The sequence below is a fragment of the Neltuma alba genome, unplaced genomic scaffold, assembly GCF_004799145.2.
Source record: "Neltuma alba isolate B1F8T4 unplaced genomic scaffold, ASM479914v2 tig00004032_pilon, whole genome shotgun sequence".
NCBI classification, from domain to species: Eukaryota; Viridiplantae; Streptophyta; class Magnoliopsida; order Fabales; family Fabaceae; genus Neltuma; species Neltuma alba.
In genome coordinates this window covers 1-24,426 of record NW_021633533.1, presented here as the reverse complement: position 1 = coordinate 24,426, position 24,426 = coordinate 1, and the positions used below count along the sequence as shown (strand labels likewise).

Sequence of the window (24,426 nt, the reverse complement as noted above, 5' to 3'; positions counted from 1 at the left end):
CAACTCTCGAACTGCTAAGGTTAGGAAAAAGGAAAAGTGGTACTAAAACTCACATCAGGAAAGACCTAGCACTGAATGACGTTCTGTATGTCCCTAATGTTAGGGCAAACTGGCGCTGCTTGGAAAGCTGGGGTTAGAGTGTCCTTTGAGTCTGACAAGATTGTCATGACTAAGAATAATGTTCTCATTGGAAAGGGATATTATAATCAGGGTCTGTTTGTTTTTAAGTGTTGCTGAAATTAATGAAAATGTATCTTTTTCTGCTTACTTGATTGATTCTTTTGACATATGGCATGCTAGATTAGGACATGCTCATAAATCATATAAAGAGATTGCAAAATCTTGGGTTAATTTATGGAATTAAAAGTAATGATTTTAACAAATACAAAGTTTGTGCAGAAAACTAAATTAACTAAGAAGACACATTTTTCTACTCAGAGAAGAACTAAATTGATCTTTAATTCATCCTGACTTAGGGGATTTAAAACAAGTTCAAAACTAGAGGAGGGAAAAGATATTATATCACTTTTATTGATAATTTTTCAAGATATACTAAAGTATATTTATTGAGAAATAAAGATGAAGCTTTTGAAAAGTTTCTTTTGTATAAAGCAAAAGCAGAAAATCAACTAAATAAAAAATTAAATGAGGAGAAGAATATTTATTATTAAATGATTTTTGTAAAAAAGAGGGTATAGTCCATGAAGTAACTCCTCCTTATTCACCTGAATCTAACTTGTTTAATTTTTTTTATTCAGTTGATTTTCTGCTTCTGCTTTATACAAAAGAAACTTTTCAAAAGCTTCATCTTTATTTCTCAATAAATATACTTTAGTATATCTTGAAAAATCATCAATAAAAGTGATATAATATTTTTGCCTCCTCTAGTTTGAACTTGTTTTAAATCCCCAAGTTAGTATGAATTAAAGATAATAATTCAGTTTCTCTCTGAGTAGAAAAATGTGGCTTCTTAGTTAATTTAGTTTCTCCACAAACTTCGCATTTGTTAAAATCATTACTTTTAATTCCATGAATTAACCCAAGATTTTGCAATCTCTTTATATATGATTTATGAGCATGTCCTAATCTAGCATGCCATATGTCAAAAGAATCAATCAAGTAAGCAGAAAAAGATACATTTTCATTAATTTCAGCAACACTTAAAACAAACAGACCCTGATTATAATATCCCTTCCCAATGAGAACATTATTCTTAGTCATAACAATCTTGTCAAACTCAAAGGACACTCTAACCCCAGCTTTCCCAAGCAACGCCACAAAGACTAAGTTTGCCCTAACATCAGGGACATACAGAACGTCATTTAGTGCTAAGGTCTTTCCTAATGTGAGTTTTAGTACCAATTTTCTTTTTCCCTGAACCTTAGCAGTTCGAGAGTTGGCAATGTATTAGTGGTGTTCCCCTTCTTCAAAGGAGGTAAACATCTCTCTATTTGCACAAATGTGCTTAGTGGCTCCTGAATCTATCACCTATTTCTTCACATCAGATACAATGAGGGTTTGAGAAACTACTGCAGCTATGACTTCATCATCACTACTATCATTTCCTTCAACCAAATTCACATTTGGTTTAGGAGGATTATCACCCTTTTGAGTAGCCCTTTTCCACACGCAAAACAATTGCTTTTCTTTTGAATTTGGGGTTAGAGTTCTTGGATTTGTAATCACATTTCTTATTTTTATTATTTTTGTTTTTGGGATCATACCTCTTGGAGCGTGGTTTCAATTCCACCAAGTTTGCTTTGGCAGCTATTTCCTTTCTTTTCGTAGCTTGTATAGTCTTTCTGTTTGTGTCTTTAATTATTATGTCAGCAATTAGATCTAACAGGGACAACTGCTTCTGTTTGTGCTTTAATTGTTGTTTGTAGTCACTCCATGTCTCTGGCAGCTTTTCGATCAGTATGCCAGCTACGAATTCATCTGGTAAGTTAATCTTCTCGGCACAAAGCTCCTCTAGCAATTTGTGGTACTCATTGATTTGAAGCTTGATATCTTTCTCTTCAGTCATCTCCCATTTGTAGAAATTCCCCACCACAAATTTTTGCTTCCCAGCATCCTCAGCAGTGTACTTGAGGATAAGAGATTCCCATATTTTGTTTGTTTCATTACAGACAAAGTATATATCGAATAGATCGTTAGATAAAGTGCTGATAAGAGTGTGTCTGCAAACCTTATTAGCATGTGTCCAAATATCTTTCTAGGCCTGATCAGCATCCGGGGTTGATTTGGAATGAGTAAGAGTAGCAGCTACTCCATGCATGTCAAGGACAAAGTAAACTCGCTTCTACCACCGCCTGAAATTCCTTCCATCAAACGTCTCTATTTTTGAAGTGTCAGGAAAAGGCTTAGGAATAGGAACTGCTATTGGAACAACAGTTACTAAGGCAGCATCATGGTCATTTTGAGCAGCAGTGTTGCGGGGTTGTTCCATGATGTGAATAGCTCTTAAGATTGTTGGCGGCAGCACCTGCAAAATAAATAGTTAATCCGAGTCACGTCCTAAGGATGCTGTCCTTAAGAGCTATTCCGTAACTACCAGTAGATAAGAATGCGGCACTTCTCAGGATTAAATAGATTCTTCCTATAAAACAGGGTGAGCAGAACAACAGAAGATAGTAGTAAACTCAGAAAGTAAGAAAATACACAAGAGGGGAAAGAAATGAGCTTGAAAACTCTAGAGCTGTGTATCTTTTGCACCTTGGCTAAAGCCCCTTATATAGGCTCCAAATAAAATGAATGTTGGCACCATAATAGCACAACATTCAATGGTCCGTTTTCCCCATTGAATTCAAATCAATCAAAATTGGGTATATGAATTGATGATAGCATTGTGGAGGTATGGAGGTTTTATAATGTGTTAGAATTGTTTATGATTTAACCGTTGGAGGCAAAGAGATAAAGCGTTCCAGTTGGAAGTTCAAAGTCACCATTTAATATATTAAAGACGTTTAAAGGCTTTCAATGCATTACTCCGTTTTGAATTTCATAATCATCTTTTAATACATTAAAAATGTTTAAAAGCACTAGGATTTAAAACCTTTCAAGGCGTTAGATAATCATAGAAAATTTCTGTTGAATAATTTAAATGCTTCAATGCATTAAAGGATTTTAATGGCCCACTTTTAAATCTCTTAATGTATTGGAAATCCATTTATGACATTAAAACTCTTCTACATTTGATTTCCTATTCATAATATTCATAATAATAATAAGAAAATCTGTCCATGATTAATGCTCAATTTGTTTTCATCTTCCCACATTCCCAATTAATTTAGGATCCTTTCTTTGACACACCCAAAAAATATTACAACTCTTACCCTCTAAGCCACACCCTCTCATTCTACAATGCAACGAACACTTGTGCGGATCAGAGGCTTCTACTGCTACAACTTCATCTTCTTCATCCTCCTCTTCATTTAGCCATAAACTAAGTGACCTTCAGTAAACATGAAGCTGTTGAAAAGTTAGTTCAACTTTCCCTTACTCGAGAAGTCCTTGTCCAACAGTGTCAAGAAAATTGGGTTGAAAAGATCTTGGATAGATCTCTCAGGCTCTTGGATGCGTGCACCACAGCCAAAGATGCACTATTGCATACAAAGGAGTGTGCAAGGGAGGTTCAATCAATCATGAGAACAAAAAAAGGAGGAGAAATGGAGGTCACGGTAGAGGTCAGAAAATAGTTAACCTCCAGGAAGGTAGTCAAAAAGGCAATCTCCAAAGCCTTGGGAAATCTGAAGGGTAATAAGAGCAAGTTTTCTCCTTCTCACAAGAGTCATCAAACTCCAGAATTGGGGAGCCTATTTAAAGATTTGGAGACAGTCACTCCTCAGATTTTGGAGTCATTGTTGAGTTTTATATCTGTGGCAACACAATCAAAGCCAAGCAACTGGTCTTTGGTCCCCAAGCTAATGCACAACAAAAGGGTTTCTTGCACACAAGATGCAAATGAGAATGAATTTGCCAAAGTAGATTCTGCATTAGAAATTTTTGTATTTCACACAGCAAAGTCAGAGAATATTGATAATTTGCAGAGCCAGTTGGAAGATTTGGAGTTGGTGATTCAAGACTTTGTGGAAGGACTCGAGACCCTTTTCAAGAGATTTATCAAAACTAGAGTTGCCCTCCTTAACATTCTCAATCACTAGTTGCGCAAATTGGTCACATAAAGTTTTGCAAATTTGACCAAATTAGCTTTTCACTTTCACTTGTACATGCAGAAACACTGAAGTTCTTACTCTTACTTAACATTTGATTGTCATGTAATTTTCTATTCTCTGAATATTTGTTGTTAATTATCTCTCCCTTTGATCAGTTACATTTGTGCCATGTGATTAAGTTTGTCGATTTGATGATATTGTTTCAAAACTGACCTCATGTCCTACAACACAAAATTTTACTTTGAAACCGATATACTATTTATCCCAAGCTTAGTAAAATATAAAATTTAAAAAACCATTTCAAGTTATGATGTACACAAAACTTAAGTCATTGACTCCCGGATATAGTAAATGTCTAAAGTTCTCGGTAGACAAGCCCATGGCATGTAACATGTCAATCTTGCAAGTGATATATATCCAAACTTACCCCAAATCAAATACAGTACAAAGAAAAGAAATAAAAAAAGAGAATAAAGAATAAACAAATAAAATTTACCGGGGAGACTTTATCTAAGATGAAAATATAGAACATGTGTGTGTTGTGAAAATTTCAATATTCAAGTAGTTCAAAAAGTAAAAAAATTTCTCTTGTTCATTTTAATTTTAATTTTTTACCGAAAAAGGGATGCAATAGCAAAAAAATAGAGGTGTGGTTGTATTCTTTTAGCTATGATGTTCTAAGAAAGTTAATTGGTCTCTAATCTTGATGCAGATGAACAAATAATGTCAGACATATTAATACTGTTTCATAAACAGGAACACTATAGCTAAGGACTTCATTTTTTTCCCCTTCACATTTGCAATAATCTTATCTGCATTCTATTTATAATCTACCTTGCAAGCGTGGCATTTCATGTCTTTCTCTATTTAATTCATATGATGATCTGTTGCACATGTTGCCAAATAATCTTTGGCATTATTGTTAGATTTGTTTACAAAAAACCGTGAAGTCTTTCCATTATTACATATAAACTACTAGTTAGTTGCATGTTGACTTGTAAACGAAGGCAATAAACTGCGCATTGTTCAACACAATTATAGCACGTCATATTTGAACCAATTGCTCAAGCATGTGTTGGCAATAAAAGTTTATATGGATGCTTTGGTTCCATTTGATTTGAATTGAATGATTGAACTCCATGTATTTCTGGTAGAAATGAATCCGTGTTTATAAACTTAAAATTACATAGTATATTTAGAGGTTGACCAAGAAAATTAACATGCAATTATTCCGTTTTTCATTAACAGGGAACAAAAATGGAGAACTAGTATTTGCAAGATCGGAAAGAAGAAAGATGATCAAAAAGCTATAACGTGATACCAAGATAACATATGCTCAGTGGAAGAATAGTGTTATTAATCACATTCACGTACAAGTATGAGACACTCATGGGGAAAATTGAATTTGAGTGTCCGAGGTTATCCTAAATACTTTGTGCAACTAGTTATTGAAGATGCTGAGAAGGGAAACTCTGGTTTTGATAAGTTTCCTTGAAAGGCATTCAACTCCTATTGTTAGATCTTGAATGCACATCTCCAGATTTTCTAAATCGCCTTCAAAATTGTGGGTGGACGGATGCTTTTGACTAATGAGAGACTTCAAAGCTGCATCTACCTTCTCAAATTCATTTGTGCCAATTTCTTGAGAGTCACAAGCTACTCTTTTTGGCTTCATCAACTGGGAAATTGCAGACCATTTGCTTCGTTTTGATTGTCCCTTTGGATCGGAGATGAAGTACAGTAAAGATTCTAATGTGCTCATGGTGGCTGCTTCTGCTTCTTTCAACAAGCTAAGCATGTCATTTTCTTTGTTTGCAGAAGAAACTATAGGGTAATTTCTTAATCCTTTGATATTTCCTAAGGCCTTTTGAATTGCTTTTTTCACATTCTTCCTGGAAGCCAAATAATTTCCAGCCCCATCTGTGGATGCAGCTTCAGCTCCTCTTCTTCTAATGGTTGACTGAATTTCATACACGGACTCCTTTGACCGCATAAGACAATCTTTAGCGGTACTACAGATATCCAAGAGCCTTAGAGACCCATCTAGTAGTTCATCAACCCACTTTTGGCTGCAATCTTTTGCTAAGACTTGTTGGGTGGTTGACAGTTGAAGCAACTTGTCAGAAGAGTCCTGTAAATCCTGCAAGCCACTGAGTTTGTGGCTTAAAGAGGATGAAGAAGAGGCAGAATCAGAAGACTTCAATCTGTTCAGGTGCTCCTCAAATTGTGATACAAGGGGGTGAGGTGCACTAGGAAAGCTATTAGAGCGTATATGCAGAGAGATGTTTGGGTTTGAGTCAATGGCTGCCATTTTATTTTCTGAGAAAATAGAAGGCTTAGAAATGAGAAGTGCGATTTCTTCTAAACTTGAGTTTCAGTTGAGTGCACATTCTTCTTATATAGCCAAAGAATAGAGAGAGACAAGAAAGATATTTTTCTTTCCACATGTGGGCATGAAATAATATCATATTAACACGATTCTTTGTGCTTCCAGATAAATTTACAGAAGGGAAAATATTTCTTAAGAGAGGCGCACAGTGCTCTGCCTTTTACATTCATTAAATAGGTAGGGTGAGGAACCCTAGAATTTACAATACACTGACACGTATACACTGTAAAGGCTGTACAAAAGAATAGTCTAGAATATCTACTAAAGTGTCACTAGCTTGTTGGACTTTACACTTATGGACTTTATACCATTGGGCCTTATATTATTGGGCTTAGTCTTAACATTCCCCCTCAAACTAGGGCTAGGTGAAATGACAAGCCCTAGTTTGTTCCTGAAGGCCCAAAACTTGGAGTGAGACAAGGCCTTCGTGAAGCAATCGGCGAGCTGGTCTGAAGAGGGAACATAACGCACTGAAAGCTTCCTGTCAAGAACCCGGTCTCGCAAGAAATGAACATCAAGCTCAATGTGTTTAGAGCGTGCATGATAGACCGGATTAGATGCTAAAGCTGAAGCACTAAGATTGTCACACCAAGCAACTGGTGGGGTTCTGAATTCGACTCCCAACTCTCCAATTAGGGATTGAAGCCAAGCTAATTCTGCAGCAAGGTTTGCTAATGCTCTGTATTCAGACTCAGCACTGGAACGGGAGACTACATTCTGCTTTTTCGCTGACCAAGAGATTAGTGTGTCTCCAAGAAACACACAGTAACCTCCAATTGAACGGCGGTCATCAGGACAGACGGCCCAATCCGCATCTGAGAAACCTTGAAGATTAAGATGCATGCTAGGACGAACATGAAGAGCCAGATTAGTGGTTCCTTTAAGGTAACGAAAGATTCTTTTAAGTGCTTGCCAGTGAACCTCTGTGGGAGCTGAAAGAAATTGGCTTAATTTGTTCACAGCAAATATGATGTCCGGTCTAGTATTATTTAGGTATTGCAGAGCTCCAATTGCTTTTCTGTATACCGTAGGATTCTTCAGAGGTGTCCCTTCATCTTTAGAGTAATTTCGATTGACCACCATGGGTGTAGGAACAGAAGAACAATTTGTCATGCCAAACTTGTCTAGCATGTTCAGGATGTAGCGTTCCTGTTTGAGATAGAGGCCAGTAACATCTCTGTAGGCTTCAATTCCTAAGAAATGATGTAGATGTCCGAGATCCTTAAGTGCAAAATGAGTGTTGAGTTGTTTAATAAACATCTCCATGATTGCAGTAGAATTTCCAGTCACAACAATATCATCAACATATATGAGTACAAAGAGAACAAACCTCTTTCCTCTAATGAAAAATAGTGAAGTATCGGACCTGGAGTTAGTAAATCCCCAGCTAAGTAAAGTAGATCGCAGTTTGTCAAACCAAGCCCTCGGGGCTTGTTTCAATCCATATAGAGCTTTATTCAGTAAGCACACATAATTAGGGAACTTGATTGATTCGAACCCTTCTGGTTGTTTCATCAAGACTTGTTCCTCTAAATCACCATTCAAGAAGGCATTATTGATGTCTAGCTGTTTGATTGGCCAGCCAAAAGACACGGCTAAAGTTAGTACAAATCTCAATGTAGAGGTCTTCAAAACAGGACTGAAAGTCTCATAGAAGTCAACTCCATGACTTTGTTGAAAACCTTTGGCAACTAGTCTTGCCTTAGGCTTCAAAACTGAGCCATTTGCACTTGTCTTAACTTTGAATACCCACTTGCAATCTACCACTTTTCTATTGCCTTGATAGGGAACTAATCTCCAAGTGTTATTTCTGATGAGTGCACCATATTCATCTCGCATAGCTTTCATCCAATGTTGAGACTGTAAGGCTTCTTTTATGTTTGTAGGTTCAACAAGTGAAATATCTGTAGTAGCTGTTCCCACAAAAGGATGTTTAGGTTTATGAATACCCACTTTGCTTCTTGTTATCATATGATGTTGTGTTGGAACAATTGCTGTCTCTTGAATGGATGGTAGACCTTGAGAGCTAGGACTCTCTAAAGATTGAGAGAGTTGTTGTTCATTCACTGAACTAGAGAGATTTTGCTCAACAGATTTCGATTGTGCAGGTTCAGCAGAAGCATGATCAGGAGAAGCTGGAATTGGAAGAGCAGACGGTTCAGAAATTTGAACATTTGATCTGGGAGTGGATGAGTTTTGAACAGGACACTCCTTAGGCAGAGATGAAAGTGAGGAACTGAAAAATTCCCTTGGATGTATCAACTCCTCAGGTACTTTCTGTTTATTCATGAAACCTGTTGCAAAAGGAAAATCATGCTCATTAAAAACCACATGACGAGAGATATATATCCTCCCATTTGAATTCAAACACTTGTAGCCTTTATGTGAATTGCTGTAACCAATAAAAACACACTTTGTAGTTCTGAATTGGAGTTTGTGGTCGTTAAATGGCCTGAGACAAGGAAAACATGCTGTACCAAATATTTTCAGATTCTCATAATCAGGAACTTTGCAAAATAGTCTAAGATAGGGTGAGCCACCACCTAAAACAGGAGTAGGAAGCCTGTTAATAAGTACAGTGGCTGTGTGAAAAGCCTCCCACCAATAAAATAATGGCATTTTTGCTTGAGCAAGTAAGGTCAAACCAGTCTCCACAATGTGTCTATGTTTTCTTTCAGCCCTGCCATTTTGTGGAGAAGTATGTGGGCAAGAGTGCCGAAAATGTATTCCAGAATCTTGTAAGGTTTTAGCAAAAGCCCTATATTCTCCACCCCAATCACTTTGCACTATCTTAATGCTACCTTCAAATTGTTTTTCAGCATAGTTTTTGAACTGAACAAAAGCTTGCAGAGCCTCATCTTTTGACTTTAGAGGAAAAATCCATGAATATCTACTATAATCATCAAGAAATAGAATATAGTACTTATAGCCATTCATGGAAACAATCGGTGCTGGCCCCCAAAGATCTGTGTGAATTAATTCTAGAGGTTTTGAGGCTCGTGAATGTGAAACCTTAAAAGGTAAAGAATGTGATTTACCATATTTGCAAGATTCACAAAAAAGATGCTCATTATCATTACTGGGATTAACTTTCAGATTACATTCACTGATGAGCTGATTCAAAATCCTATTACTTGGATGACCAAGTCTACAATGCCAAAAATTCCTACTAAAACTATTAGTTCTTAGTGCTGAACTGTCAGCTTCTTTGTCTGCAGTAAAGGCTAGAGCTGTACTACTATCTTGTTTCTGACTGGAAATTCTGAACATACCACCATTACTCGGTTTTCCCTGCAGCATTGTTTCCCCTGTTGCCTGATCCTTCACATAAACACCATTTGCATTAAATATCACATTAGCATCATTGTCATAAGCTACTTTGTAGACACTTAGGAGATTTTTCTTAATCTCAGGAGTATAAAGAACACTTTTCAGTTTAACCTTCTTATGAGAAGCATTCTGAATAGTAGAAGAGCCTATTTTTTTAACTCTCAATTTGTAACCATCACCAACTACTATATTCATCTTACCAGAAGGAGCAATTGGGTCATCAAGTTTGGCAAGATCCTTGGTGACATGACTGGTTGCACCGCTGTCCAAATACCAAGCATCATCATTCACGGTCTCAGGAGTTGCCCAATAGGCACTGTCAAAATCAGAGAATGAGTTTGAGCCTCTGTTTCCTTCATCCTTTCTGGTTCCAGGCTTGCTGAATGATTTGTCAAATCGGTAGAAACAGTGTTCCACAGAATGTCCAACCTTTTCACACAACTGGCACTTCAGTGGCCCATTCTCATAGCTATTGCTCCAGCGTCCACGTGAGCGGTTGCCACTTCTTCCACGACCTCTTCTTCCGCGAGTTGCACGAGCTCCACGCCAGGTATTCCTTGAGCTGTACTCTTCTGTTCTAGCATAGTTGATCAGGTTTGTGTTGATAGAAAGCTGAGAAAACTGATTAAGCTGATCCATTCGACTCTCATAGGTGTAAAGGGAAGTCTGCATATCAAGCCAGCTGAGTTCTTCAGCTTGGTGGGACAACTGAACCACAATAGGGTTGTACTCAGCATCAAGACCTGCTAGAGCCTGGATAATAAGATCTGGAAGTGGAAGAGGACTCCCAACAATAGAGAGTTGATCAGCTAGACTCTTCATCTTGGACAGATATTCGCTCATCCTCATAGCACCTTTCCTTGTTCGCTGCAACTCAGATCTCAGCATTAAAAGTCTTGATTTAGTTCGTGCTCCAGCCGTTTGTTTAGCAGCAAGCCATAGGCCAGCAGATGTTGACACACTAGTCATTTCAGATGAGATTTCTAGTGTCATTGTGTTTAGAAGCCAGCCAAACAGTAGCTGGTCGACGGCTTCCCATTCTTCAAACTCAGGATTAAGCTTGGTGGCATTTCCTTCAGTAATGAACTGAGCAGGACACTTCTTTGTCCCATTAATATAACCCTCTAGCTTGTGGCCCTTGATAATGGGTAAGACATGAAGAACCCAAACAGGATAATTTGTTCTGTCCAGCTTGACAGAACAACTTTGTGAAAGAGAGTTGTTTTTCTCAGAAAATTTGGCCAGTAATGATGCAGACACAGAGGAGGTTTCACTCGTGTTTATGGATGACTGTGAGGTAGGTGTGTCATTGGGAGTCGTCATGGTTGTTTGCCTTATACAGGCTCTGATACCAAGATAAATTTTACAGAAGGGAAAATATTTCTTAAGAGAGGCGCACAGTGCTCTGCCTTTTACATTCATTAAATAGGTAGGGTGAGGAACCCTAGAATTTACAATACACTGACACGTATACACTGTAAAGGCTGTACAAAAGAATAGTCTAGAATATCTACTAAAGTGTCACTAGCTTGTTGGACTTTACACTTATGGACTTTATACCATTGGGCCTTATATTATTGGGCTTAGTCTTAACACTTCCATGGCACTGTTTGCTCAATGCTTCCCGCACAGCAAACCTACCAACTCATCCATCAGTTTTTGGATTGGGAATCGGACGAATCCTTGTGCTGTAGATGGATTCCTCGGCAATGTCTCCTCTCTCTCAACCAAAACTTTGTGTTCCAACAAGACGTACCATTGAAGTGAGCATCATATATGGATCTTCTGTCTATGGGATGGGCTGTTTCTCTCATTAAACAATCTTTATTCAACGAACTTCGAATGCATGGCAGTGCCAACAACTATGGTTTAACAAAAATAAGAATCTAAATCTTCAGAGATTAAAGGGTCATAAATGGACAGCAATGTTTACCCAGTTTTTTCGATTCAGTGTCCATTAATTAAAGTGGTTGGTCATAAACAGGAGGCTGGCACTGTTCCACTTTCGGTTTCAATATAATCTTTGCCATACTAGGATGGAACATAGTCATTATAATATATTGCTAGAGAAATAGAGGAATGAAACTCTTAAAACGCATGCAGATTACCGAAAATGAACAAGTTCCAATATTGGGTATTATGATGCTACTAACAAGGGAGACAAATTATCACAGGCTAACATGCTTCTGTTGGAGCTATTCTGTCCAACTATTCATCTTATATGTCTGTTTATTAAAAAAAAAAAAGAAGTAAAGAAACAGAAAAAAAGGGGGGATACACAAGCGCTATAAAGAGCAAAGAAACCATCAAAAGAAGTGACAGAAATCATGGCCTAGCTTTGACCTTTACATATTCATGTTTCTGAATTCTGATGGCATGCAGAAAGGGCTGTAAGCGCAGCTGCTATTGCTTTTTGTACAGATTTTGAGGTACTTCGACCCTTTAAGAACTATTTTGCCTTTTCTGCTATGGCTTCTAATCATCCTCTATCTTATGAATTTTAGTAATTTATAATGGTGGAGAAGACTAGAGAGTCTCAGTACTCTTAAGATTTGGATTTCATCATTGATCAGGAAGGAGTCTCTTATTATGAGAGGTGATTTCTTAAGCATTCTCTTGGTGAATTTTGCAATTCCACATATTTCATGACTTGAATGACATTTCTTGAATATAGGTAGTGGCCTCAATCTGAAAAAATGGAGCTTGGATAATTATCATATGCTAATGCTGTTGCCAATGGTGCCTCTGTAAAATATCCCCTGGTGCCTGCTTCTAAATCCTGAGAGGAGACGCGTGTGAAGAACACTGAAACTCTAGATGCTGAAAGGGAAGGGGAGGATGTCCTAGTTAAGAAAGATTACGTGATGAATGAGAATTGGGGGAACAAGAGTAATTTATAAGTGAATGAGATGTAGCCAGGACATGCAAGTAATTATAGAATATGAACGAGTATATTCAAAAGTGTTAAGTTTACAGAAGAATAATATCATGAATTTAGGTAAAAGAAGGAGATACATAGGCTTGTGAAATTGTCAAGGAGGATCAGGAGGCTCGTTACAATGTGAATGTTTTCAGGATGCCAAAAGCATATAATCATGAAGGGCAATGAGGCTTTCAATCATAATAAGTGATTGGCTCCACATCTCTGACAGTATATAGAGATCCAATGCTGAAGATGAATGCGTTAACAGAACAAGAACCATGGGAGGAAAATCAAGTTGTGTGGAAATCTAGGATACGATGTCAACTTCCCCATTCGTTTGGCGGATTAAACATCAGAGAAAACTGTTCTAAATTATATGATAGAGGAACTGCTATTGTGATAAATGCTTTGCGAACCTGATATGGCAAGCCACAGCATTTGTGATGCTAGATAAGACTAACGAAAGACCACTCTCACCCGTTTTCAGTTGTCTTGACTTGCTACTCTTGGCTGCCATACTTGAGGGGGGGGGGGGAATCTCTGCCTGTGTTGGTCTTGCTCCAATAAGTTGAAACACACTGTACTAAATTACTAATGAACCAAGAGCTGACTTAGTATACGTACTGTCAAGTGCACATACTGTCATTGAAAAAAGACTGTGAATATATGCTGAAGCATTGAACTATGTAATTAACAAACAAGGGAAATAGAATTTTGAAAAAAGTTGGCCATTCTGACACTATACTTCACATCATTTTTTATGCTATTGAAGAAATGTTAAGATGAATAACTTGCAGGTGAACAGTATCAGAAAAAGATGATATAAAACTCATTTCCTGTGCTTTTCTACCACTCACCATCATCCAAAGGAAGAACTGTAATTAATAGTGATTAGAAATCTCCAATTCGGTGTTTGACTTGAAAATCTAAGAACGGAAATTGGGTTAAACAGATATATTGGAAGACAAGAAATTTCATATCATGCATATGGGTGAAGGTTAACTAACTAAGATTCAGATGAACATAATCTGAAAAATGTTAATACGATGTCTCTTGTTAAGGAACACTCCAACTCAGAATCCTATATTTCTCTTCACACTTACAACAAATGATATGTATTCTCATTATATTAATTGCCCTATGCAAGAGTGCCATGAAAACCACCATGTTACCCATGGCAATTATAGCACATAAAACTTGAATTAAGAACACACATGTGCGGGAAACAATATATGATATGGATGCTTTGATTCCATCAGACTCTATTGATTGTATACCATGTGCCATGTGGGTTTAGCACAAACCATGGCTTTCATTTCGTATCTTCAACTCTTGCTCTTCTTAACCCATCTATCTGTCAAAACCATGTTGGTAAAAGAAGACATTATATTAATCTAAAATTGGTTTTTCTGGGTTAAGTTAAAGCAGATGTTCAAATAGCCACGAAGTGATACCAAGATAATATATACTCAGTAAAAGAACAATATTATTGGTCCCATTCATGTACAATGATGAGACACCCACGGGGAAAAATTGGAGTTGGGTGTCAAGGGTAGCTTAATATATTTTTTTTTTCCATACTAGTGATTAAAGATATTGAGAAGGGAAACTCTGTATCTGGTTGCCTTGAGAGGTGCTTAGCTCCATTTCTAGATCATGATTGCTCATCTTCAAATCCTCCAAATTTCTTTGGGAATTGTTTGTAGATGGATGCTTGTAACTGATGAGAGACTTCAGAGCTTCATCTACCTCAACAAATTCGTTTGTGACTGATTATTCAGAATCACAAACTTTTGTTTTCCGCTGAATCAAATTGGAGACTGTTGCCCATCTGCTTTGCTTTGATTGCCCTTTTGGATGAGAGATGAAGTACTCATTCTTCAATTTTTAACTTGGGAATCACACGAGTTCTCCTGCAATGGCATCTTTCACAGATGGTATTCCTCTTACATGTCTCCTGCATCTTAAAAACCCTCTGCAAAACCCAAACTTTTAAATGCCACGTGGGCAAGCCGTTATATTTAGCATTAATGAGATACTATGTCAAGAGAAAGAAGATCAGTTTCTGTCTTATTAACCACTTGGATTATGAATTTTTCTTCTTACTTCACTGCAATTTGTTCTTCTCGAGGAACATTTTCATATTCACATCACTATGGTTGATCATTTTTTGATGGTGATGTTCATGCACTGTTTCTCACGTAATATCAAATGATTGGTGTTCAAGCCAAATCGCATGGTACCCTGCTTTACTTAAAATCACAAAGATTAAACTTCATCCATTGTTGTTCCCCGTACAATTTGCGTAATTAAATATTACTACTACTACTACATATCCATCAGAACCTATAAACAATAAAGTTACAAAAAGCTTGAGGATTTCGAAAATCCTGTTATTGATTATTCAGAGCTAACAAAGTAATAGGTTATTGGCTTTTGGAGCAACCTTCATGAATTCTCGTTGCCTTTTTTATTAAAACTTTCAATCTTGATCATTAAGTTTTTTAGTAAGACAATCAATTTCTATTTCAACAAATAGATCTAGTACAGTTTCTCTTTCTACAATGGCATGCGTGAAAATAATTTACATGCCTTTACAAAACTCTAATGCCCTCCTTTAATACATTCAACTAGGAATTAAGGATGTTGAGAAGGGCAACTCTAATTTTGATCAAACGCCTGAAAAGTGACTCAAGTCCTTCTTCAAGGTCTTGGATGCAAGCTTCCAATTTTTCCAACTTATTTTGCAGATCATTTGTGTTGTTTGACTTGCTTGTCATGCTAAATATAAAGTACTGTAATGCAGAATCCACTTTTGCAAACTCATTCTTATCTTCTCCTCCTTGTGCAGAAGCTACCCTTTTGCTGTGCATTAGCTTTGAAACCAAAGACCAGCTGCTTGGTTTTGGTTGTGTTGAACCTGAAATGAAGTTCAACAAAGACCCAAATATCGAAAGAGTGACCACTTCACCTTCCTTTAACAAGCTAACTAAGGTCATGGTTTGATAGTCTTTGTTTGTATCAGATAGGCTGCATTTATTTGCAGAAACTCCCTTTAGATTCTCCAGGGCTTTGAAGATTGCTTTCCTCACTACCTTCCTTGAGGTCAAGAATTTCTTAATCTCAGTTGCGAGTTCCACATCATTTCCTCTTCTCCTTCTTCTTATAATTGATTGAAGTTCCCGAGTGCACTCTTTCGTGTGCAGCAAGGCATCTTTTGCTGAGGTACATGCGTCTAGGACCCTTAGAGATCCATCCAATAACTCATTTAACCATTTCTCTTGATGTTCCCGGACAAGTGCTTCTTGAGTAAGGGGGAGTTGGACTAATTTCTCAATAGAATCATGCAAGTCCTGAAGGTTATTGAGTTTCAAGCTCAGCAGTGAAGAAGAAAGAGTGGCGTCTGAGGCCCCAAAACGAGACAAGTGTTCATTGCATTGTAGAACCACGGGGTGAGGTTTTAAAGGCAAACTGTTAGAACGAATATGGTTGTGGGATTTTTGGTTTAATGGAGAGGCTGACATTTTTCTGAAGAGAATAGAATGGTATTGAAATTGAAAATGTTGAATTGAAGCACCACTTTGCCTTTCTCTGCTGGAAATGGCTGTGTGTGTGTGTGTGTGTGTGTATTAAAAAGCACAGGATACTTCAATATTGCTAACAACCTAGATCGATCTAGGCACAACCACGGATTTGGCATGCAATGTCTCTTTAGCATAATCTCTCATCATAATCTCTACAGCTCATAACCCGAGTTTTAAATTTATTTTTCCTTCCTTCTTTTCTCTCACTTCTATGATCATATAAGGCCTGCTTTTCAAGTTGATACGTTGTATCTTTATACTTTAATAAACATTGCACGAGGGACAATGACATTTCTTTGTTGGTTGCTGCTAATAATTTAAGATAGCGCCTTCTATAGAATTTCCTTTCTCCTAACTCTTTGATTAATTTTAGTATTTTATTGTGTTTTAGACCCACTAACATGGGAATGGAAGCAAATATAAATGCAGATGCGGGGAATCAACACAAGATATGGATTTCAATAATCATTCTTCTCATCCTTATCTGTACAACCAGTTCAATTCCAAAACATTCAAGTTATCCAACAAAAAACTTAGAATTTCATCCACATACATTACAGTTATGTGCAATTGAAGTAACGAATTTCATCAACTCATTATGCGTTTGACATCCCCATGTTTTTTGCATTAATGTTATGCCTCTAAATTCTGTGTTTGAACTTGTTTTGTGAAGTTTCTAACTTGTTTTGGAGAAGAAACAAGGGATCATTAAAACAATAGACTTACCATTGAAGTATCGAACTCACCAGAGGGAATTATAGGTTGCATGCATGTCCAGCCACCACTTGTAAGCCTAATCTAAAATTCTTCCAGACATTGATATACAGATTTACATATGAAAGTGAATTACAAATGATTTAGTGAATCACTCATTAATTAGGATAGAAACCAATTACATGAGTCATCTTGTTCATTCATGGCACTTTTTAACGAAACCCGAACTCCACAGATTTCTTAATCTGATCCTCCCCCCCTTTTTTACTTTTGAGTATTGCATTTTAGTCTTAGATTCAAATTCTATTTCATTTAATTTAGCGATGTTTTCAGAATGACAAAAATATTTACATCATGATATTTGATTTACCTTTCTCATGAGGTGACACCCTCCTTATTTTTATATTTTCTATATAACTCATAATGTCATGCGTCTGCTTGTATCTTTTGTAATGCAGGAAGATGGCATGCGGAAATCAGATACTGATTCGCTTGTCCTTATAACCCAAAGACAAGAAGCACATTGTTCATTGAATTCGGCCTCTGAAAGTTGAGCCCATGACTTATAATTGAGACCAATAATTGGTTTTTTTTCATAATGGTTCATCTATCATAGCTGTGGAAGTTGTGATTAACACACCGACTCAATGCATCATATGAGTTTAAAACTTGAAATCTGAGTAGCCGATGGTTGGCAAATCATAATTCCTATAAATATCAATATGTGAATTTCACAATATCTTCATATTCAGATAAGAAAATAATAAAGATTATTGACCATAGTTTCCACATTATTGCTCCAACTTAGCATGCTAATAATGAGCCTCTCAAACAATAATGTCTGGTAAATTTTCTGTGCCCCAAATCTTCTTTTTCTTCTACTTATTTTGCGGTGAGAATTGAAATAATTTCTGGGATGCGGCATAGAAGCTATTTGTGGAAGAAGGAATAAGGGGGAAAAATAGTCATATTTGGATTTATGCGTGTGTGTGTGTGTGTGTGTGTGTGTGTATTCAACACTGACAAAATTGTTTAGTTACGTCGACAAACAAGTATGGAAATCTCACATCAAAATCAGTATTTGATGGGGATATTCAGAAGAGAAACTCTTGTTCTAATCAAATGCCTTTGAAGGTGTTCAATGCCTCCCTCTAAAACCTCAATACACAACTCCAAATTTTCCATGTGATTCAGAAAATCCTCAACTAATATACCAGTTTGAGGCTTGTGAGATAGGAGAGACTGCAATGTTTCGTCCACCTTTTCAAATTCATTTGTGTTTGAATTTGCTGAGTCACAAGCTACTCTTTTAGGCTGCACCAACATGGAAACCATTGGCCATCTTCTCTGCTTTGGTTGTATCTTCGAGCCAGAGACAAAATATAGAAGAGATTCTAGCAAGGTGAGAGTGACAACTTCTGCTTCTTTTAAGCTGCTAATCATAGACAAAGACTCAGTACCTATGTCTGAGGAATTTTCCTTCTTAAATTTCTTCAGAATTTCTACTGCCTTCTTGATTGCTTTCTTCATATTTTTCCTTGATGATAAGTATTTTCCAGCATCAATTGTGAGTGCTGCTTCTCCAACTGTTCTCTTCCTGCGAGCTGCTGACTGAAGTTCATGTAAGCTTTCCTTTGATTGTAGCAAGGCATCTTTAGAAGTACTGCAAATATCCAAGATCCTCAGAGACCCTTCTAGCAGCTCGTCAACCAATATTTTGCAGCATCCTTGGGCCAAGGCTCGTTGTGTGGTAGGCAATTGAAGCATCTGAGTGGCGTAGCCATGCAAATCCTGCAAACCATTGAGCTGCTGGCTAATTGATGATGACGATGAAGTGGAATCAGAAGACTTCAATCTTTGCAAATGCTCTTCAATCTGTGATATCAGAGGATGAGGAGCAGAGGGCACACTGTTGGATCGATTGTGTTGAGAGGTCTTCATGCTTGCAGCCATGGGAAAAACCACAATTTTTCTCAGAGAAGAGTGAATATGTGAGACTGACACCATGGGATCCTGCAGCTGCCATATTCTCTATGTATATAGACACACAGAGAGAGAAAGCAAAGTAGCTGTGGAAGACAAAAGGAATATATTCTTATTCAATTGTCTGATAATTGGCTTACAATGCCATCTTGATTGGGATTTTTGGGTTACCATGCATGAATCTCAGGCTAAAGAAATTTCTAACATGAGAATTGGAAACTCACATATGGTGTGGGTTGAGGAGGCAGAAAATCATATGCAGATAGCATGGCTGCTTGGGATCTCTTCTACATGATTTCTTTTTTCTATTTCCCACTCTGTTTAGGATAACATGTTGACTTCCTAAGGTTTGCTTATCTACCTGGGAATCTCATATTTAAATATTAAGTTTGGAAACAATTGTTGATATCTGGAATCTCATGTCTGAATAATGTTCCCAAACCCCAAATAACACATACTATTTATTAATTCATCAGATGGTAATGGTGAGGGACAGCAAATTTGTGCTCGAAAGAACCAAAAAAGCAGTCACCAACCCTTCTCTCATGTACTGGAAAACAATTGACAGCCAATCAGAAACTCTGGTTATCAGCTTCCTTTTGGTGGCATGAAGTTGATTTGCTTGTAAGATGCTTTCCATTTTGTTGCTACACTGCTGGGTGATGTCATAATAGCGCAGAGACTTGAGACATCAGGATTGTGAATTTAGTGTGTTGAAGTTAAAATATGCCGGAACCACTTAACATTTTTTTTTTTTTTGGGGGGGGGGTGTGGGAACTTTACAAGAAAAGTACGTAAAATTTATTAATCTATCTTTGACATGGACAGAACTGTCGAAGATGGAATTGAGACTAGTGTCACTATTCTCATTTATAAAGCTTTATTAACTCTAACGAAGATTAAAATATAGGTAAAATTAACTAAATATGAAACTTTATCTTAACTTTTCAAATTTATCCTTAATCAACAAGGGCGTTTTAGAAAATCGACAGTAGAAGCCAAAATGACGAACGAATGTTGATCATCGAAGTGTTTTCAAAAGCATTAAAAGCAGTTTTTCCAGTGTACAAGTTCACTTTTGGATTTCATTTTTCATGACTTTCACCATCAACTTCGCCTCATATTACTAATGGCACCCGAAATATTAGCCAAACACCGAACCAACACTAACGGAGAGCCAAACACCGGACCAATACTAACTCAGACATTACTAACAACTAACAACTAACAACTTTACAAGTTTCTTAATAGATATAAATAGAACTTTTAAAGCTGGAGAAGTTTTGTTAACATCGCGAGTGAGGATTGAACGAAGTTAAGTGAACGTAGCAGAAACCATCAAGGCTTGGTTGCTAGCTAGACTGGCTCTCGCTTCAAAAGTGAGGAGACTTGCTTGATTTTTTTTGTTTCAAAAAAATTGTTTTTAAAAATAGAGAAATAAAAAGAAAACATTACGAATAAAGACTCCTAATATATAAAATTGTAATTTGAGACCTTAAATTTGAAAAATAGCAAATAAGAACTGGGTCCCACTTTTGCAAATATGAAATATGAGTAAAATGTCTAAAATGCCCTGCACTCAAATTGTGATTTAATCTATTGAAATTATCATTCATTAAAGTAAACTTGTCATTTTTCATAATTAACTCGTCATTTGGCATACCCTCAGTTATAGCCAACTTGTTATTTGACTCGGACATTTCATTATGATTTCATATTTGTAAAATAAAACCGAGTCCTTATTTGCTATTTTTCAAATTCAAAATCCCAAATCGCAATTTACATAACAAAAGGTCTTTATTTGAATTTTTTCCAATAAAAACACCTATCTAGTAATTTATTTTTAATTGATTGTTTTTTTCAAAAAAAATATTTTTAAAAACTTAAAAATCAAAATCAGCTGTACATCTCTTCTTGGTTTTGTTTTAAAAAATCTTTTTTCTTCTCCCTATTATCCACCACTTATTACTATTAGGGACAACTATTACGTGCCAAGCATGATTTTCTGAGTTTTTTTTTTCAAACATGATTCTTTAAAATTATTGTCCAAACAAATTCTTTTGTCCAAAACTTGTTCTAAGAAAGAAACAATTTTATAAAATTGTTCTAAGAACAAAGGAAAAAAAAACAAACAAACAGGCCCATAATATTGGGGAGCGAACAAAAATTGCGAAATAGAATCGAGTGGATGATGATACTATGATGGTACAGTCATCAATCAAATATCGTTACCAAGGAGAAATAAAACCTTATCATTAACGCATAAATTTAAACAGTCGACAATAGTCCTGAGATGCAATATAGCAAGAGCAAGTGTCATTAACCAGGGGAAAAAAGGAACAAGAATACAGCCAAAACCGCCAGCACTACATATCCTATGACCAAAAGCATTTAAGTGTTTGTAGCCCTAGTGTAGATCTGCTGACTTGCGTGTGCAGATACCATCCTGATTGAGCCTCTAGCCATCAATTCTCTAATGGCCTTCCTTGCTAGTGATCCATTGATCTGAAATATTCGTGCAAAAAATGAGGGATGGCTCAAATATTATATCACTAGTAGTCATCACTGGCTAATCATTCATCACAGGAAGCAATAATGAGATGCAGATTATACGTCATGTAATCACTTGGCTTTCCCATGGTTCCTGGGCTTCTGCTTACAAGCATTTTCCATACGTGCATGATTATAGGAAGCGAAGGATTTTATTTGCTTTGCAAAACAAAGACAATAGCGTTTGTTGTAGCAATCACAGCTTGTCTTGGAGCATGAAAAGGAGAAAGTCCCCGGAAATGAACAATGGCAATTAATAAACAAAAGACCGCACGAATGTTCGAAACATAATCAATGAAGTAAGAAGCAAGAGCACATTTCAAGTTTCAGAGCTTACCCAAAACAACTTTTAAGAATGTAAAATGCAAACCAAAGTAGAAGAGCATAGACACGCAGATAAGAAAGAAATTCTACATTACTAATCACACAAACCCTACGTCGGGGGGAAAAAGAAAACATATAAGCGGTCTCTAAAATCTACAATGCACAGTATGCTACAACTGAGTCCACGAGATCAATCTGTGTGTCAAGCAACCTGGTCAGAGTATTCTCAAATACTAACTCTTCAGCCTAACGTTGTCCATTTCATCCTCAACATGAAAACAGCTCCTTTACTCCTACACCCCCTGGGGGGGGGGGGGGGAGCACTTGCCATTATCAGAAAGTTAGAATGACCGTTTTTTAAATGATTAGCTGATCCAACCTCATAAAACTAAATCTTATTGGTAAGTTAAGAGAGAAATATACATAGAAGAATTCCACAAGCAATAATTAATCAAATCAAGCACAATTCGACGAAATCTGCAGAATTATTGAAGATGTGCAGCAGCCGACATCAATAGACCGTCAACGCAATCTTATAAGACGAGCTAAACCGCGTGAGAATGGATTGCGTCTCAAATAACACCAATAACCATCAGAATGAAAAATGGAGCATGTAATTAAAAATGTAATTAAAAAAGAGGCGAAGCAATAAGAGGTACCCTCAAACGATCAGAGAGAATGGAAGGTGTGATGAGCTTGTATTTTGGTGCCTCAGACAAGAGCTTGTCATAGGTGCCCTGATCGAAGAGCACCATGTTATTTACCTTCTCCTTCTGCTTTCCCTTGCTCCACTTCTGATAAACACAAAATTCAACTAAGTATCGCATAACCATCTGACATATAACTCTAATCAACAGAAAACTAAACTCTAATACTGATTAAAGATGACGAAGACAAAGCTAGACGCACCCCACTACCCGGATTGAAAACTGCCCTTGTAAGAAGATTATTCGGAATAAAAGAAATTAAAATTAACAACAAAATTTGAGAACCTTCTTCTTCTGCTTGCCACCGCCAGACTTGGCAGGTTTCGAGGAAGGAGCAGGACCCTTGTCCTTCTTGGGAGCCTGGAAACAATAACGAAGAAAACCATCAGAGACAGCGGAAGAACCACAGAATCATGATATTAACAGAGAGTCACACATAGGAGAGAAAAAGCTAATAGACATCTCAAGAGAGTAGTCGATTCACACCATTGATCAGTTCTCAGAGAGTGCGATCTCCGATTCGGCAGAAGCCCAAGCAGCAGAAGCAAATGGAGGCGAAGCGAGTGTGACCTAGGGTTTTTATTTTATACCGGGACGATGCGTAGTGAACCCTACGACGTCGTTTCCATTTGCAAATTTTTCCAGGTAAGTGAGAAGCCCATTGGGTTGCGTTAAAAAAAGCCCATTATGTTTTATTGCAAAATTTCTCTTCTTGGGGTGGCTTTGGATACGATCGTTCCGATTCCCGAAGGGCAAACTCAAGTATGGGCCACTTGGGCTTTGACCCTCTTAGAATCCATTTGAAAAAGAAGACAAAAGCCACTTGCAATAAAGAAGGAATGGGCCCCAAGTAGCCCCAAAAAATCCCAAAAATGTATAATAGAATCTGGGAATTAAAAAATGCTGCAAAAAAAAAAAAACAACAAACAACAACAGCGCTGGGTCCAAAGAAAAGGTTAGTCCTTTATAGCATGAGAATCAGATTATAGAATCCCACTAGAAAAGGTGTTCACATTTAATACCTGATAGTGCCTTGAATAGGATTACATCCAATAGAAGGATAAAATATTTAACCCAAAAAATGTGTAGAGAGAGAGAGAAGGGAACTTTCAATTAAAAAAATATATTTAAAAAATATAGGTAATAAAATTTTGATCTTTCAAATTTGTTATTATTTTGATTTTAGTTCCTCAAGTTTCTTTTTATTCAAAATATTGGTTCATATAATCCAATAAATTTGGACTATTTTGCCTCTTAAAGAACTAAAACTTATTATTTGAAAATATGAGATTCATAACAAAATAAGTACAAATTTGAGGGATTAAAATCATATTAACCCTAAAAAATTCGAAGCCGAAAGTTTATTATAATACTATATGGTTCTGCCTAATTGGTGAGGGTATTTTGGAAGTAGAACTGTAACTCACTCACCATTTACAAAAGTGAACCCACCCGTTGGCCTTTTGGAATATATGTTTAGTAATTAAGAAACTAGGAAGAAAGAAACAAAAAGAAAGGGAAAAAGTAAAACACAAATGAAGGAGGAGAGGAAATCAGTGCGCTTCACATTTTTCATCGAGCAAGCAAATAATAACTTGGAACATTATTGTTCATGTGTTATAACAACTCGCATATTAGAGAGGGCTTTATAATTCAAATGATATAAAATGTCTCATTTACAATATTTTTAAATATGAAGATCTGAATTTGAACTCTTTATAAAAAAAAAATATAACAAATGATGAGC

The 24,426-nt window shown here is 36.7% G+C and overlaps 4 protein-coding genes and 1 pseudogene across 4 annotated transcripts; 1 reads left to right on the top strand and 4 right to left on the bottom strand.

Annotated features, from left to right (window-relative positions):
- The first annotated feature begins 3,331 nt into the window (after positions 1–3,331).
- LOC114743463 (uncharacterized) lies at positions 3,332–4,163 on the top strand (annotated as a pseudogene).
- A 1,453-nt stretch (positions 4,164–5,616) lies between these two features.
- LOC114743462 (uncharacterized) lies at positions 5,617–6,486 on the bottom strand. Its single transcript, XM_028931675.1, has one exon. The coding sequence runs from the start codon at positions 6,484–6,486 to the stop codon at positions 5,617–5,619; it is 870 nt and encodes a 289-aa protein (XP_028787508.1).
- An 8,961-nt stretch (positions 6,487–15,447) lies between these two features.
- On the bottom strand, positions 15,448–16,341 carry LOC114743461 (uncharacterized). The gene has a single exon (XM_028931673.1). It carries the CDS (start codon positions 16,339–16,341, stop codon positions 15,448–15,450), a length of 894 nt encoding a protein of 297 aa, XP_028787506.1.
- A 1,848-nt stretch (positions 16,342–18,189) lies between these two features.
- On the bottom strand, positions 18,190–19,122 carry LOC114743465 (uncharacterized). Its single transcript, XM_028931678.1, has one exon. The coding sequence runs from the start codon at positions 19,120–19,122 to the stop codon at positions 18,190–18,192; it is 933 nt and encodes a 310-aa protein (XP_028787511.1).
- Positions 19,123–21,321: 2,199 nt separating this feature from the next.
- LOC114743464 (40S ribosomal protein S25-2) lies at positions 21,322–23,228 on the bottom strand. Its single transcript, XM_028931676.1, has 4 exons — positions 23,166–23,228; positions 22,965–23,039; positions 22,632–22,766; positions 21,322–21,603 (listed from the first exon to the last, which is right to left on the bottom strand). The coding sequence occupies exons 1-4, from the start codon at positions 23,166–23,168 to the stop codon at positions 21,490–21,492; spliced, it is 327 nt and encodes a 108-aa protein (XP_028787509.1). The 5' UTR covers positions 23,169–23,228; the 3' UTR covers positions 21,322–21,489.
- Positions 23,229–24,426: the final 1,198 nt, after the last annotated feature.